At 30.6% G+C, this 14,589-nt stretch overlaps 1 protein-coding gene across 14 annotated transcripts in view; it reads left to right on the top strand.

Annotated features, from left to right (window-relative positions):
- LOC143046249 (uncharacterized) overlaps positions 1-14,589 on the top strand; it is an 80,180-nt gene that overhangs the window by 26,857 nt on the left and 38,734 nt on the right. For 12 of the 14 annotated variants that reach the window (XR_012969108.1, XM_076219300.1, XM_076219299.1 and 9 more), the window contains 6 exons: positions 128-151; positions 1,352-1,387; positions 1,960-2,028; positions 2,934-3,005; positions 3,314-3,343; positions 5,750-5,875. Coding sequence is in view for 13 of the 14 variants with exons in the window: in XM_076219300.1 (XP_076075415.1) it covers positions 128-151; positions 1,352-1,387; positions 1,960-2,028; positions 2,934-3,005; positions 3,314-3,343; positions 5,750-5,875 (357 nt within the window). In the remaining variant the exon portion in view is untranslated. Of the gene's footprint in view, positions 1-127; positions 152-1,351; positions 1,388-1,959; positions 2,029-2,933; positions 3,006-3,313; positions 3,344-4,624; positions 4,697-5,749; positions 5,876-14,589 lie in introns of all 14 variants that reach the window. The other 2 variants (XM_076219304.1, XM_076219306.1) reach the window with 1 other exon arrangement.

Genomic DNA, 14,589 nt, shown 5'->3' on the forward strand with positions numbered 1-14,589 from the left:
CCTATAAACCTGAGAATCCCATTACAGGATTTGGATAAATGTTTGCTTTTGTTAAAGTTGTATCATTTTGCTATGCACATACTGTTTGTTGACTTTGTTTTGGTGACAATTTAATTTATCATTTTAGGGACAAATGGGCGAAGGAGTACCAGTAAGTATATCATTTATATTTTTTCCTGCAATGGCTAGTTTTGGTTCAAATTGATAATAAAACAAAGCATATTTAAAACATCATGACAAATATGCCTTGTTTCAGTGCTTTTATTGGTTCCTTAGATCATTTACTTATTGTTGTTACTCTAGTCCTGATGGTATGAGCTGAGTATGTCTTCAAAAGTGTTACTTTGGGCCAAATTCCAAAAAAATATTTTATATGTATTAAAAAATAAGAGGATTTGGTATAATTGCCAATGAGACAACTGTCCACCAGAGACCAAAACAGGTAAAAGTAAACAACTATATGTCACTGTACAGCCTTCAGCAATGAGCAAAACTCATGCCCCTAAATGGTAAATGTATAACAATTCAAACAAGAAAACTAACAGCTTGACCCATTTATATTTTCTTGGTGTTTTTTTATATTTTTAAAATTGTCGTATTGTTATATACAATTCCACAAAATTGGAATATTAATAATTTTGATTTAGTAAAACAGTTATACTATTTGTGCGTATTGAATTTTGCTCATCAGATGCTTCAATACTGTAGGTCTGTTCTTGACTTTGTTATTAATCGTAGCTTTGAAAAATGATAAAAATGAATGGTGTTTGTAAAGCTAAAAAATAAGTAGGCTGAATGATGTATGCAAAAATTAATTGAAATCTCTCACAGGTGCCAATACCTTTAATACACCTGTTATATGTTTTTACAATTAATTTGTTGTCTGGCAACTAAACAGGTGTCAGTCAGAAAGTTAAGTGTTTTAATGTTGCTAATAAATAACATATATTGAAATGATTTTTTTGTACATTATCAACCTTTGGAACAACTGGATCAGTTCAGTGCATTCCTTAATGAAATGAATGAACAATCTGGCATTGTTGGTGGCAAGTTTTTAAACTTAATGGTTCTCAGACACAACGCAATATCTCCAAAACATTCTGTTTTTTTATTTTATTTTAGATGATACTATTTGTTGACTATGAGGGGCTTCATAGAGGTCAATGCCCCTTCAAAATAAGTAAAGGAAAAAGCTTGTGATTTTTATTTGGGGGAAAATGTGAAACTTCTTATTTTATGACAAACCTTAACAATTATTTGGTCATCAAATTTCAACTAGTGCACTCTAGTTTTTCAGATATATAAATTTTTTTTTAATTTAAGTTAAACAGAAGTTTATATGTCATTTCAGGGACCACAAGGACCAGCTGGACCAAAAGGAGAACCAGTAAGTCCATCAGTTACCTCCCCTTCATTCCCCTTTTTTACACTCCTAAATTATGTATAATACAAATTCTATATGCATTAAAACAGGAATTTAAAAAAAAAAGTCTTTTTTTTTTTGGTTTTTAATTTTTTCTATCAATTTCCAATGTATAACATGTTTGTATATAATCTTAGCTCAGTTCAAATCTTACACATTTATAATCATTTAATCATATGTTTTTACATAACCTTTGGCTAGAAAACACATTTGTTTTGTTGTGCATTTCTTTTGAATAATTATTGGAATGAAAAAATCACACCAGTGCTTTCTTAATAAATAATTTATAATGGGATGTACTACTTTTGGGACAAGTAATCAAAATTAACGAATCTTATCTTCTCTAACTCAAAGTATGGACAATTTTATGTCAGGGAGATCATCAGCAGAGTTTGACAGCTTCAGACAATTTTTTAAAATTGTTTTTTAAACTGGACCAAATCAGTACATTTCATTTTTACTTATAATCTAAGTTATCTCCCTTTGTTCAAACCTAACCCACTTATAACCATAGTTATCTCCCTTGTTATTTTTAGGGTAGAGGAGAGAAGGGAGAGAAAGGAGAAACTGGATTACCTGGATTTAATGGACTCCAAGGTGAAAAGGTGAGATATCATTTTGTTATTAAAACATTTATACAGTTTAGTCCTAACTTACATTTAGGAAATAACTGTATTGTATTTTAAGATCTGACGGCATCAGTTGGTGATTTGACGGTTTCAAATTAAGTATACTGGTGAAGTGTTAGCCAATTGATGCCATTGGAGCTTATAATTCAACACAGTTATCTCCTAAATGTAAGTTAGGACCAACCATTCTAATGGAACTGATACAAAACAGTGTTAAAACATACATTTAAAATCTGTCATAAGTTGTCTACGCTTCCAGATACGTTTTTATAGCATCAATTTAGAATTGATTCCATGAAAAAAATTAAGATATCCAATCAAAATGAACGTAACTAAGGATGTTGCATTACATTGACAATGAGCCACGTTGATTTTCCAATTTGCTCTGCAAACTTATCAACTTTGCTCTACAAAATTTAGCTGTAATAGGAAGGGAAGACTTCAGTTGCTTTAGCTACATAAGTAACAGCAGTACATGGTCATGTACTTCAAATTTGCCAGACTTTAAATTCAAAATTCACATGATCCTCAACCATCTCTTTAAACAGGTAGACTTGCTTTTAGCAAGTCAGAGAATCCTGGGATATAAAAATAGATAAATCCAGCAAAGCACTTTTTGCCACTGTAACGTAAGAACCAATTGGCCTTTATAGCAGCAACAGAGATTATATGTCTCTGGCAGCAACCAATGCCATAATTGAACATGAAATTAATTTTTTAGATTTTGGTGATATATTAACATTAAAACTGTTTTATATTTTCAGATGATTTCAAGAAAACTTGTATTTGGAACATATATATTTAATGAAGAGATTTTTTTTTAATTCTGAGATACCATGTATTTAGATATTTGTGATTATTCATTATTATATTCTATACAGGGAATCAAAAGATCTTTAAGACGATTCCAAGATACCCTAGATTCAGAATATGGCAATTTAATATCATTAAAGGTAGAAATGCATGTCAGCATGAATGTTGTTTTTGTATTACATTGTGTTTTAATATGAAAGAAAATTTAATTGCAAAAGTTTGCTTAAAAACACTTGTTTAGTACATAGATATGAAAAGATTTAAATGATTCGATAGTATGCAAATATACCAAAATAAATCTATTTTTTTGTAAATTTAATTTGATATTTTTTTTTTAAGTAATTAAGTAATTGAAACAATTACATTTTATTTGTTTTTTTAAAACAATTTGGAAAATGATTTTTCAAGTATATTTATTTTTTGGTAACAGCTTTTATGTTTTCAATAGGGTTCAGATTTTGAAGTCATAACAATAAAGGTTTGTTCTTATATTTTTTATGTTTGAAATTTCCAATTGTTATTTGCCCTTTTCTAAAACATTTGCATGATACTGCTGACATTCATGATCTACAATGTAACATGGATGATAAAATGTATCTTGGATTCATTGCTATTCATTGAGATACCAATTTTTGTGGATTTTGTCAACCAGGAATTTAAATATTCAATGTAATATGCATACTTTGACAAAACCACACAATTGAATATCCACTTACTTACAACTTTTTCTCAACCCAAGAAAATTGGTACCTATGAAATATAAATGAATCCATAGTTGTATGGACTGATTGCCATGTATGTATACTCTGTGTAGTAAGGTTTGATTGGTTCCTTTTTTTTTTACATAGTGAGCAAAAAAATTAATATTGTTTATGTCAGTCCAAAGTTGAGGTTTCTTTTCTCTATCTAGTCCTTACAAGATTAAAGAAACTTTTTTAATGGTTTTAACATATCAAAAGTTGAATTATGAAAAGGGCCTATTAATTGTTCTATGAAATTTAAAAAAATAAGAAAATTACTTCTAAAATTATAATGTTTTAGCAATAAATGCAAAGGTCAATATAATGTGGTCATTTTAGTGCACATGTGTTATTTATGATATAAATGTAACACCCTTGTATGTCAAAATAGACATGTTTGACAAAAATAAACATTTTTCATAAATATATTTTGGTTAAACCTAATATGAGGAACTGTCTTACCCAAAAAAACATTTCCTTAACATAAACATCTTTGTATAAAAATCTTGTGGCAGAGTATCTTTCTTGGTATAATTTTTGCTCATTTTTAGATGAATAGGAAAGTCTGAAAACTATGCCATTTTATGCAGTTTTCTGAATTTCCATTCAATGAAAGAAGTTTGAAGCAAACATGGAAGACACTATTCAAATATATTATTTTTAATATCTGACCAATACATGACTTGCAAACATATGAAGCAGAGGCGGATTTAGGGGGAGGAGGGTCCTTTTCTATGAAAAATTTGGTAGAATATATAGGGAATTTAACTTAAGCTTGACCAGAATGGGCCCCCTCTTATAAAAAAATTCTGGATCCTCCACTGTGAAGGATGATATTTTTTATAAACTTTTGATTTCAAAGGACCAAAATAATTGTCTGATCAATCTATTTCTTCTTTTGTAAGTTTGGTTTGATTCTATAAGAAACCTACTTTGGATTGACTTAATTGTTATTATACTGTGATGTATTGAGTGTTACTGTTGTGCATGTTGACTGCATGTTTGCATGTATTATACAGGGTGGTAGAGGTCCTCCCGGTACTCCTATAACACTTTCACCAGAACAAGAACTTAAACTGGATTTCTTAAAGGTTTGTTAATACATACTTTGATTAAATTCAAATGTAACATGTGTCCTATGATTTAGAATTACCAATACATAAAGTTACCTAAAAATAGATTAACTTATAATTGATTTCATGTAAAATTATATAGGATTATTATAAGAATGTATGCTCTTATAATAACAATAACAAATGCTTGCAATAATATCTGAATTTTAGTAAAGATAACTTGTTTTTTCTGCTGTTTGAACCTGATGTTTCATTGCTTGGATTAATCCCTGATGTTCAGTCTTAACAACCATACAGTGTTATTATATGTACAAAGTACATTTTTGTGTTTTTTAAAGGCACTGTACTAAATTACTTCACATTATAAGAATCTTTATAAGAAAACTACATAATATTAAGGATTTTCAATAAAAACATGTTTTCCTGTGTGGTAATTGAATCCAGAGTTCAAAAGGGTCAATAATCCTGGATACTTATAACTAATTGATTATAACTCGTTTGATTTGCATTATAATATGTTTATGTTTTGATGTATATGTGTAACGTAAATACTACCACTTTATAGTAAATGATGTAAGATGATGGAATGAAATATTTATATCCTAGTGAATTACAAGATGATAATATAATGTGAAGATTTATAGGAAACAGGTATTACAAATTGTACTGGTTAATCTCTTCATAACTAAGTACACTTGAAAAAACAATAATTCATAATCATTTTGGTTAAAAAAAATGGAAATTATTATGTTAGGTGTTATCTTTGTATCTTGATGTAAGAGCCTAACCCTGTTGATTTAATTAATATATTTCAACATTACTCTCAGTTTATACAGCTATCATTTGTTTTATTAAAGGATGCCTCAATTAAAACAACAAACTTCACAAGATATACTAAAGATCAGATTTTTCATAAAGTTTTGAATGGACATGCAATACAATAATTAAAACAACCATTGAAATTTGTGTCGAAATCAACTTGTAGCTTAAAATTGTATGAAGTATGGAAACATTTAATTAGATATGATGACATAGAGCTGTTTATTGAAGTGTTAGTTTGTCTGTTGTTAGGGAGAGCCTGGAGATCCAGGAAAGAAAGGAGACCCTGGAGAACTGGGACCTCCTGGTCCGAAGGGGGACACAGGGATAGATGGAATGCCAGGATTTGATGCTTTACCTGGACCTACAGGGCCAGCAGTAAGTCAAAGTAATAAAACTTGAATGGAAAATGAAGAATGAAAATGAAAATACATTTCTCAAATTTTTGTGCTATTTTTACATTTCTTGAGTGGTGTGAGAAAAATATTTCGCCTCACTAGTGAAAATATCTGTTCTCAGCAGACTACTGGTCTAAATTTAATTATGATGTTAAGTTTTCTTGATTTCTACTGTTTTTTTTATTGTGCCGTCATGAATAAAGGTGACCATGCCTGATGATGTCACCTTTAAAGAACACAACCAGGGCCGTAACTATGGTTTCGAATTCAGGGGAGGCAGGGGTTTGGGGGCCGCTGATTTTTTTCTCTCAGTAAAATGGCTAAAATGACCAGTTTTATTTTTTTATTTCCTAATACTTTAAAGTCATAAGAAACCTTAATTAAAAAAAATAATGCATATGTTTTTTATAACTCAATGGATAGATTTCATTATAAAACTTATGTACATATACTTTTTTCTGAAGAAAATTCTTTAATTTGTTCATATTAAGAAGAAGTTTACTTTATTTTAATTGTTTCCTGGAAACAATTCCCTGACATATTTTCTGTATGCAAAGTGACCTCTGTGTGACCTATTTCATAAAAACCTAGTGATTGCAATATGCATGGATGTCCTTAAAATAAACTATTATCTGATTGTACATGTTAAACACGTGCTCAATATCAATGCTTTTTGTTGATTGTTGACAAACAGGTGACGATCGTTAAACTTTGGCTTCAAAACACAAATATGAACAAATTAAAGAATTTTCTTCAGGAAAAAGTATATGTACATAAGTTATCGAGGACCTTGAATTTCAATATTGTTGAAAGCTGAACAGACATGTATATAACTACAACCAGGGACTTTCTATACTAGTATATACTTAGTATAGAAAGTCCCAGCTACAACAAATGGGAGTGTTAGACTACTCAGGCATTGACCATAATGTTCTCATACGATTGGGAGACGTTAAAAAATTGACCCATTCAAAGCTGATTTTCCGATATCATAAAAGATTCACAATTAAAAGGGAACTTCCTCTGCTTAATAGTCAATTTGCCAATTACCGATTTGATTCTATTATTACACACTTTTTAAACAAATTACTTCCCTTTGTCATCTTAGACTGTTTCCATACTGGACAAAATTGGCTTTTGCCAATGCAAAGTATGATGAATTGAAAGTGATGTATCGGCAGTTTAACTAATTTTTCATAAAAAAATATTTCTGATGTCAAAAGTATTTAGATTAACAACAAATTAATGTAATTAAAAGATTTGAAAACCTTAAAGATTACTCACATTACGCACAGGTAAAGTTGCTTGTTCTGCTAGCTTTCCATTATAAATGAAAATCAATGTCCCTCATAAGGGAGACAACCGAAAGAGGATCTCTAATTACAGGGTCAATGTCGGGAATTGGCAAATAGCCTATTGAGCCCCTAAATAAATGTGAATAGTTAAGTTTTATTCAAAATTGTAGAAAGCAAAGTTTCATATGTGTCCTCGTACGAATACTGAATAACAGATGGACGGCCACACGAAAAAAAAAAAATACTACAGATATGATCTTATTGTCATAACCCCAAAAATGCTGAACCGGTTCACTTTCGATAAAAAATATGGAAAATGAGATACATCATGTATCATGACAACACTGTTAAAACTGTAAACATGTGTTGTTTTAAATATAACTTCAAGTTCTTTGTGTACATACTGTCAATATTTCGTTTTATTACTTCAAAAAAAAAGATTGGTGTAAAATTCAGGGGAGGTAGTTGCCTCCCATGCCTCAAAGGTAGTTAAGGCCCTGACAACAATATGCAAAACTTTGAAAAGGAAGGATAAAAATCATTAGAGAAACAGATTCCGCCACTATAGCTTGTGTATTACAATATTTCTCCACTCCCAACGGTTAAAATTTACTTTTTTAAAAAGCTCAGCAAGCCTCACTCTTAAAATATTAAAATTTAACTGTCTGAAGTGGAGAGATATTGTAAAACACTTGTTGCCGTGGTGGAATCTATATGTATTAGGATCAAATTTTTGTGTGTATATCCCAAAGATATCAAAGTAGTATCATAGAGAACTGCATGTAAGGAGAAAAAAGAAGTCAAGTATTTAGTATACTACTAGTAAAAATAGTCTGGGATGTAAGGAGAAGAAAGAAGTCAAGTATTTAGTATACTACTAGTAAAAATAAGGCTGGGATGTAAGGAGAAGAAAGAAGTCAAGTATTTAGTATACTACTAGTAAAAATAAGTCTGGGATGTAAGGAGAAGAAAGAAGTCAAGTATTTAGTATACTACTAGTAAAAATAAGTCTGGGATGTAAGGAAAAGAAAGATGTCAAGTATTTAGTATACTACTAGTACAAATAAGGCTGGGATGTAAGGAGAAGAAAGAAGTCAAGTATTTAGTATACTACTAGTAAAAATAAGGCTGGCATGTAAGGAGAAGAAAGAAGTCAAGTATTTAGTAAACTACTAGTAAAAATAAGGCTGGGATGTAAGGAAAAGAAAGAAGTCAAGTATTTAGTATACTACTAGTAAAAATAAGGCTGGGATGTAAGGAGAAGAAAGAAGTCAAGTATTTAGTATACTACTAGTAAAAATAAGGCTGGGATTTAAGGAGAAGAAAGAAGTCAAGTATTTAGTATACTACTATTAAAAATAAGGCTGGGATGTAAGGAAAACAAAGAAGTCAAGTATTTAGTATACTACTAGTAAAAATAAGTCTGGGATGTAAGGAAAACAAAGAAGTCAAGTATTTAGTATACTACTAGTAAAAATAAGGCTGGGATGTAAGGAGAAGAAAGAAGTCAAGTATTTAGTATACTACTAGTAAAAATAAGGCTGGGATGTAAGGAGAAGAAAGAAGTCAAGTATTTAGTATACTACTAGTAAAAATAAGGCTGGGATGTAAGGAAAACAAAGAAGTCAAGTATTTAGTATACTACTAGTAAAAATAAGTCTGGGATGTAAGGAAAACAAAGAAGTCAAGTATTTAGTATACTACTAGTAAAAATAAGGCTGGCATGTAAGGAGAACAAAGAAGTCAAGTATTTAGTATACTACTAGTAAAAATAAGGCTGGGATGTAAGGAGAAGAAAGAAGTCAAGTATTTAGTATACTACTAGTAAAAATAAGTCTGGGATGTAAGGAGAAGAAAGAAGTCAAGTATTTAGTATACTACTAGTAAAAATAAGTCTGGGATGTAAGGAGAAGAAAGAAGTCAAGTATTTAGTATACTACTAGTAAAAATAAGACTGGCATGTAAGGAGAAGAAAGAAGTCAAGTATTTAGTATACTACTAGTAAAAATAAGGCTGGCATGTAAGGAGAAGAAAGAAGTCAAGTATTTAGTAAACTACTAGTAAAAATAAGGCTGGGATGTAAGGAAAAGAAAGAAGTCAAGTATTTAGTATACTACTAGTAAAAATAAGGCTGGGATGTAAGGAGAAGAAAGAAGTCAAGTATTTAGTATACTACTAGTAAAAATAAGGCTGGGATTTAAGGAGAAGAAAGAAGTCAAGTATTTAGTATACTACTAGTAAAAATAAGGCTGGGATGTAAGGAAAACAAAGAAGTCAAGTATTTAGTATACTACTAGTAAAAATAAGTCTGGGATGTAAGGAAAACAAAGAAGTCAAGTATTTAGTATACTACTAGTAAAAATAAGGCTGGGATGTAAGGAGAAGAAAGAAGTCAAGTATTTAGTATACTACTAGTAAAAATAAGGCTGGGATGTAAGGAGAAGAAAGAAGTCAAGTATTTAGTATACTACTAGTAAAAATAAGGCTGGGATGTAAGGAAAACAAAGAAGTCAAGTATTTAGTATACTACTAGTAAAAATAAGTCTGGGATGTAAGGAAAACAAAGAAGTCAAGTATTTAGTATACTACTAGTAAAAATAAGGCTGGCATGTAAGGAGAACAAAGAAGTCAAGTATTTAGTATACTACTAGTAAAAATAAGGCTGGGATGTAAGGAGAAGAAAGAAGTCAAGTATTTAGTATACTACTAGTAAAAATAAGTCTGGGATGTAAGGAGAAGAAAGAAGTCAAGTATTTAGTATACTACTAGTAAAAATAAGTCTGGGATGTAAGGAGAAGAAAGAAGTCAAGTATTTAGTATACTACTAGTAAAAATAAGACTGGCATGTAAGGAGAAGAAAGAAGTCAAGTATTTAGTATACTACTAGTAAAAATAAGTCTGGGATGTAAGGAGAAGAAAGAAGTCAAGTATTTAGTATACTACTAGTAAAAATAAGTCTGGGATGTAAGGAGAAGAAAGAAGTCAAGTATTTAGTATACTACTAGTAAAAATAAGTCTGGGATGTAAGGAGAAGAAAGAAGTCAAGTATTTAGTATACTACTAGTAAAAATAAGTCTGGGATGTAAGGAGAAGAAAGAAGTCAAGTATTTAGTATACTACTAGTAAAAATAAGTCTGGGATGTAAGGAGAAGAAAGAAGTCAAGTATTTAGTATACTACTAGTAAAAATAAGTCTGGGATGTAAGGAGAAGAAAGAAGTCAAGTATTTAGTATACTACTAGTAAAAACAAGGCTGGGATGTAAGGAGAAGAAAGAAGTCAAGTATTTAGTATACTACTAGTAAAAATAAGTCTGGGATGTAAGGAGAAGAAAGAAGTCAAGTATTTAGTATACTACTAGTAAAAATAAGTCTGGGATGTAAGGAGAAGAAAGAAGTCAAGTATTTAGTATACTACTAGTAAAAATAAGTCTGGGATGTAAGGAGAAGAAAGAAGTCAAGTATTTAGTATACTACTAGTAAAAATAAGGCTGAGATGTAAGGTGAAGAAAGAAGTCAAGTATTTAGTATACTACTAGTAAAAATAAGGCTGGGATGTAAGGAGAACAAAGAAGTCAAGTATTTAGTATACTACTAGTAAAAATAAGTCTGGGATGTAAGGAGAAGAAAGAAGTCAAGTATTTAGTATACTACTAGTAAAAATAAGTCTGGGATGTAAGGAGAAGAAAGAAGTCAAGTATTTAGTATACTACTAGTAAAAATAAGGCTGAGATGTAAGGAGAAGAAAGAAGTCAAGTATTTAGTATACTACTAGTAAAAATAAGTCTGGGATGTAAGGAGAAGAAAGAAGTCAAGTATTTAGTATACTACTAGTAAAAATAAGTCTGGGATGTAAGGAGAAGAAAGAAGTCAAGTATTTAGTATACTACTAGTAAAAATAAGTCTGGGATGTAAGGAGAAGAAAGAAGTCAAGTATTTAGTATACTACTAGTAAAAATAAGGCTGAGATGTAAGGAGAAGAAAGAAGTCAAGTATTTAGTATACTACTAGTAAAAATAAGGCTGGGATGTAAGGAGAACAAAGAAGTCAAGTATTTAGTATACTACTAGTAAAAATAAGGCTGGGATGTAAGGAGAAGAAAGAAGTCAAGTATTTAGTATACTACTAGTAAAAATAAGTCTGGGATGTAAGGAGAAGAAAGAAGTCAAGTATTTAGTATACTACTAGTAAAAATAAGTCTGGGATGTAAGGAGAAGAAAGAAGTCAAGTATTTAGTATACTACTAGTAAAAATAAGACTGGCATGTAAGGAGAAGAAAGAAGTCAAGTATTTAGTATACTACTAGTAAAAATAAGTCTGGGATGTAAGGAGAAGAAAGAAGTCAAGTATTTAGTATACTACTAGTAAAAATAAGTCTGGGATGTAAGGAGAAGAAAGAAGTCAAGTATTTAGTATACTACTAGTAAAAATAAGTCTGGGATGTAAGGAGAAGAAAGAAGTCAAGTATTTAGTATACTACTAGTAAAAATAAGTCTGGGATGTAAGGAGAAGAAAGAAGTCAAGTATTTAGTATACTACTAGTAAAAATAAGGCTGGGATGTAAGGAGAAGAAAGAAGTCAAGTATTTAGTATACTACTAGTAAAAATAAGGCTGAGATGTAAGGAGAAGAAAGAAGTCAAGTATTTAGTATACTACTAGTAAAAATAAGGCTGGGATGTAAGGAGAACAAAGAAGTCAAGTATTTAGTATACTACTAGTAAAAATAAGTCTGGGATGTAAGGAGAAGAAAGAAGTCAAGTATTTAGTATACTACTAGTAAAAATAAGTCTGGGATGTAAGGAGAAGAAAGAAGTCAAGTATTTAGTATACTACTAGTAAAAATAAGGCTGGGATGTAAGGAGAAGAAAGAAGTCAAGTATTTAGTATACTACTAGTAAAAATAAGTCTGGGATGTAAGGAGAAGAAAGAAGTCAAGTATTTAGTATACTACTAGTAAAAATAAGTCTGGGATGTAAGGAGAAGAAAGAAGTCAAGTATTTAGTATACTACTAGTAAAAATAAGTCTGGGATGTAAGGAGAAGAAAGAAGTCAAGTATTTAGTATACTACTAGTAAAAACAAGGCTGGGATGTAAGGAGAAGAAAGAAGTCAAGTATTTAGTATACTACTAGTAAAAACAAGTCTGGGATGTAAGGAGAAGAAAGAAGTCAAGTATTTAGTATACTACTAGTAAAAATAAGTCTGGGATGTAAGGAGAAGAAAGAAGTCAAGTATTTAGTATACTACTAGTAAAAATAAGTCTGGGATGTAAGGAGAAGAAAGAAGTCAAGTATTTAGTATACTACTAGTAAAAATAAGGCTGAGATGTAAGGAGAAGAAAGAAGTCAAGTATTTAGTATACTACTAGTAAAAATAAGGCTGGGATGTAAGGAGAAGAAAGAAGTCAAGTATTTAGTATACTACTAGTAAAAATAAGTCTGGGATGTAAGGAGAAGAAAGAAGTCAAGTATTTAGTATACTACTAGTAAAAATAAGTCTGGGATGTAAGGAGAAGAAAGAAGTCAAGTATTTAGTATACTACTAGTAAAAATAAGGCTGAGATGTAAGGAGAAGAAAGAAGTCAAGTATTTAGTATACTACTAGTAAAAATAAGTCTGGGATGTAAGGAGAAGAAAGAAGTCAAGTATTTAGTATACTACTAGTAAAAATAAGTCTGGGATGTAAGGAGAAGAAAGAAGTCAAGTATTTAGTATACTACTAGTAAAAATAAGTCTGGGATGTAAGGAGAAGAAAGAAGTCAAGTATTTAGTATACTACTAGTAAAAATAAGGCTGGGATGTAAGGAGAAGAAAGAAGTCAAGTATTTAGTATACTACTAGTAAAAATAAGGCTGGGATGTAAGGAGAACAAAGAAGTCAAGTATTTAGTATACTACTAGTAAAAATAAGTCTGGGATGTAAGGAGAAGAAAGAAGTCAAGTATTTAGTATACTACTAGTAAAAATAAGTCTGGGATGTAAGGAGAAGAAAGAAGTCAAGTATTTAGTATACTACTAGTAAAAATAAGTCTGGGATGTAAGGAGAAGAAAGAAGTCAAGTATTTAGTATACTACTAGTAAAAATAAGGCTGGGATGTAAGGAGAAGAAAGAAGTCAAGTATTTAGTATACTACTAGTAAAAATAAGGCTGGGATGTAAGGAGAAGAAAGAAGTCAAGTATTTAGTATACTACTAGTAAAAACAAGGCTGGGATGTAAGGAGAAGAAAGAAGTCAAGTATTTAGTATACTACTAGTAAAAATAAGTCTGGGATGTAAGGAGAAGAAAGAAGTCAAGTATTTAGTATACTACTAGTAAAAATAAGTCTGGGATGTAAGGAGAAGAAAGAAGTCAAGTATTTAGTATACTACTAGTAAAAATAAGGCTGGGATGTAAGGAGAAGAAAGAAGTCAAGTATTTAGTATACTACTAGTAAAAATAAGGCTGGGATGTAAGGAGAAGAAAGAAGTCAAGTATTTAGTATACTACTAGTAAAAATAAGGCTGGGATGTAAGGAGAACAAAGAAATCAAGTATTTAGTATACTACTAGTAAAAATAAGGCTGAGATGTAAGGAGAAGAAAGAAGTCAAGTATTTAGTAAACTACTAGTAAAAATAAGGCTCACGAGAAGAGAGGGGAAAGATACCAAAGGGACATTCATAAGACAAAAATAAACTGACAAACCCAAGGAATTTAAAGATTAAGACCAAAAGACACATTACACAAAATAGAAAATAGAAACTAAAGACACAAGCCTTACAGAAAAAAAACTAGGGTATTCTCAGGTGCTCTGGAAGGGTAAGCAGATCCTGCCTCACATGTGGCATCCGTCATGTTGCTCATATAAGTACAAACACTGTGATAACTCTGATTTCTTAGGTCACTTTTGGGGAAAAGAGGACTGGATTGGGGTTATGACAATAGGATCATATCTGTAGTCATCTGAAAGAGACAATCCAAGCCACTAGACTTCCTTGTGGACTGTTTGAAAATCATAATAATCATCAATCTGAAAGTTCATGGTAAAATCATAATAATCATCAATCTGAAAGTTCCTGGTAAAATCCTAATAATCATCAATCTGAAAGTTCCTGGTAAAATCCTAATAATCATCAATCTGAATGTTCCTGGTAAAATCCTAATAATCATCAATCTGAAAGTTCCTGGTAAAATCCTAATAATCACCAATCTGAATGTTCCTGGTAAAATAATCATCAATCTGAATGTTCCTGGTAAAATCCTAATAATCATCAATCTGAATGTTCCTGGTAAAATCCTAATAATCATCAATCTGAAAGTTCATGGTAAAATCCTAATAATCATCAATCTGAAAGTTCCTGGTAAAATCCTAATAATCATCAATCTGAATGTTCCTGGTAAAATCCTAATAATCATCAATCTGAA

The sequence above is a fragment of the Mytilus galloprovincialis genome, chromosome 9 (assembly GCF_965363235.1).
Source record: "Mytilus galloprovincialis chromosome 9, xbMytGall1.hap1.1, whole genome shotgun sequence".
NCBI lineage: Eukaryota > Metazoa > Mollusca > Bivalvia > Mytilida > Mytilidae > Mytilus > Mytilus galloprovincialis.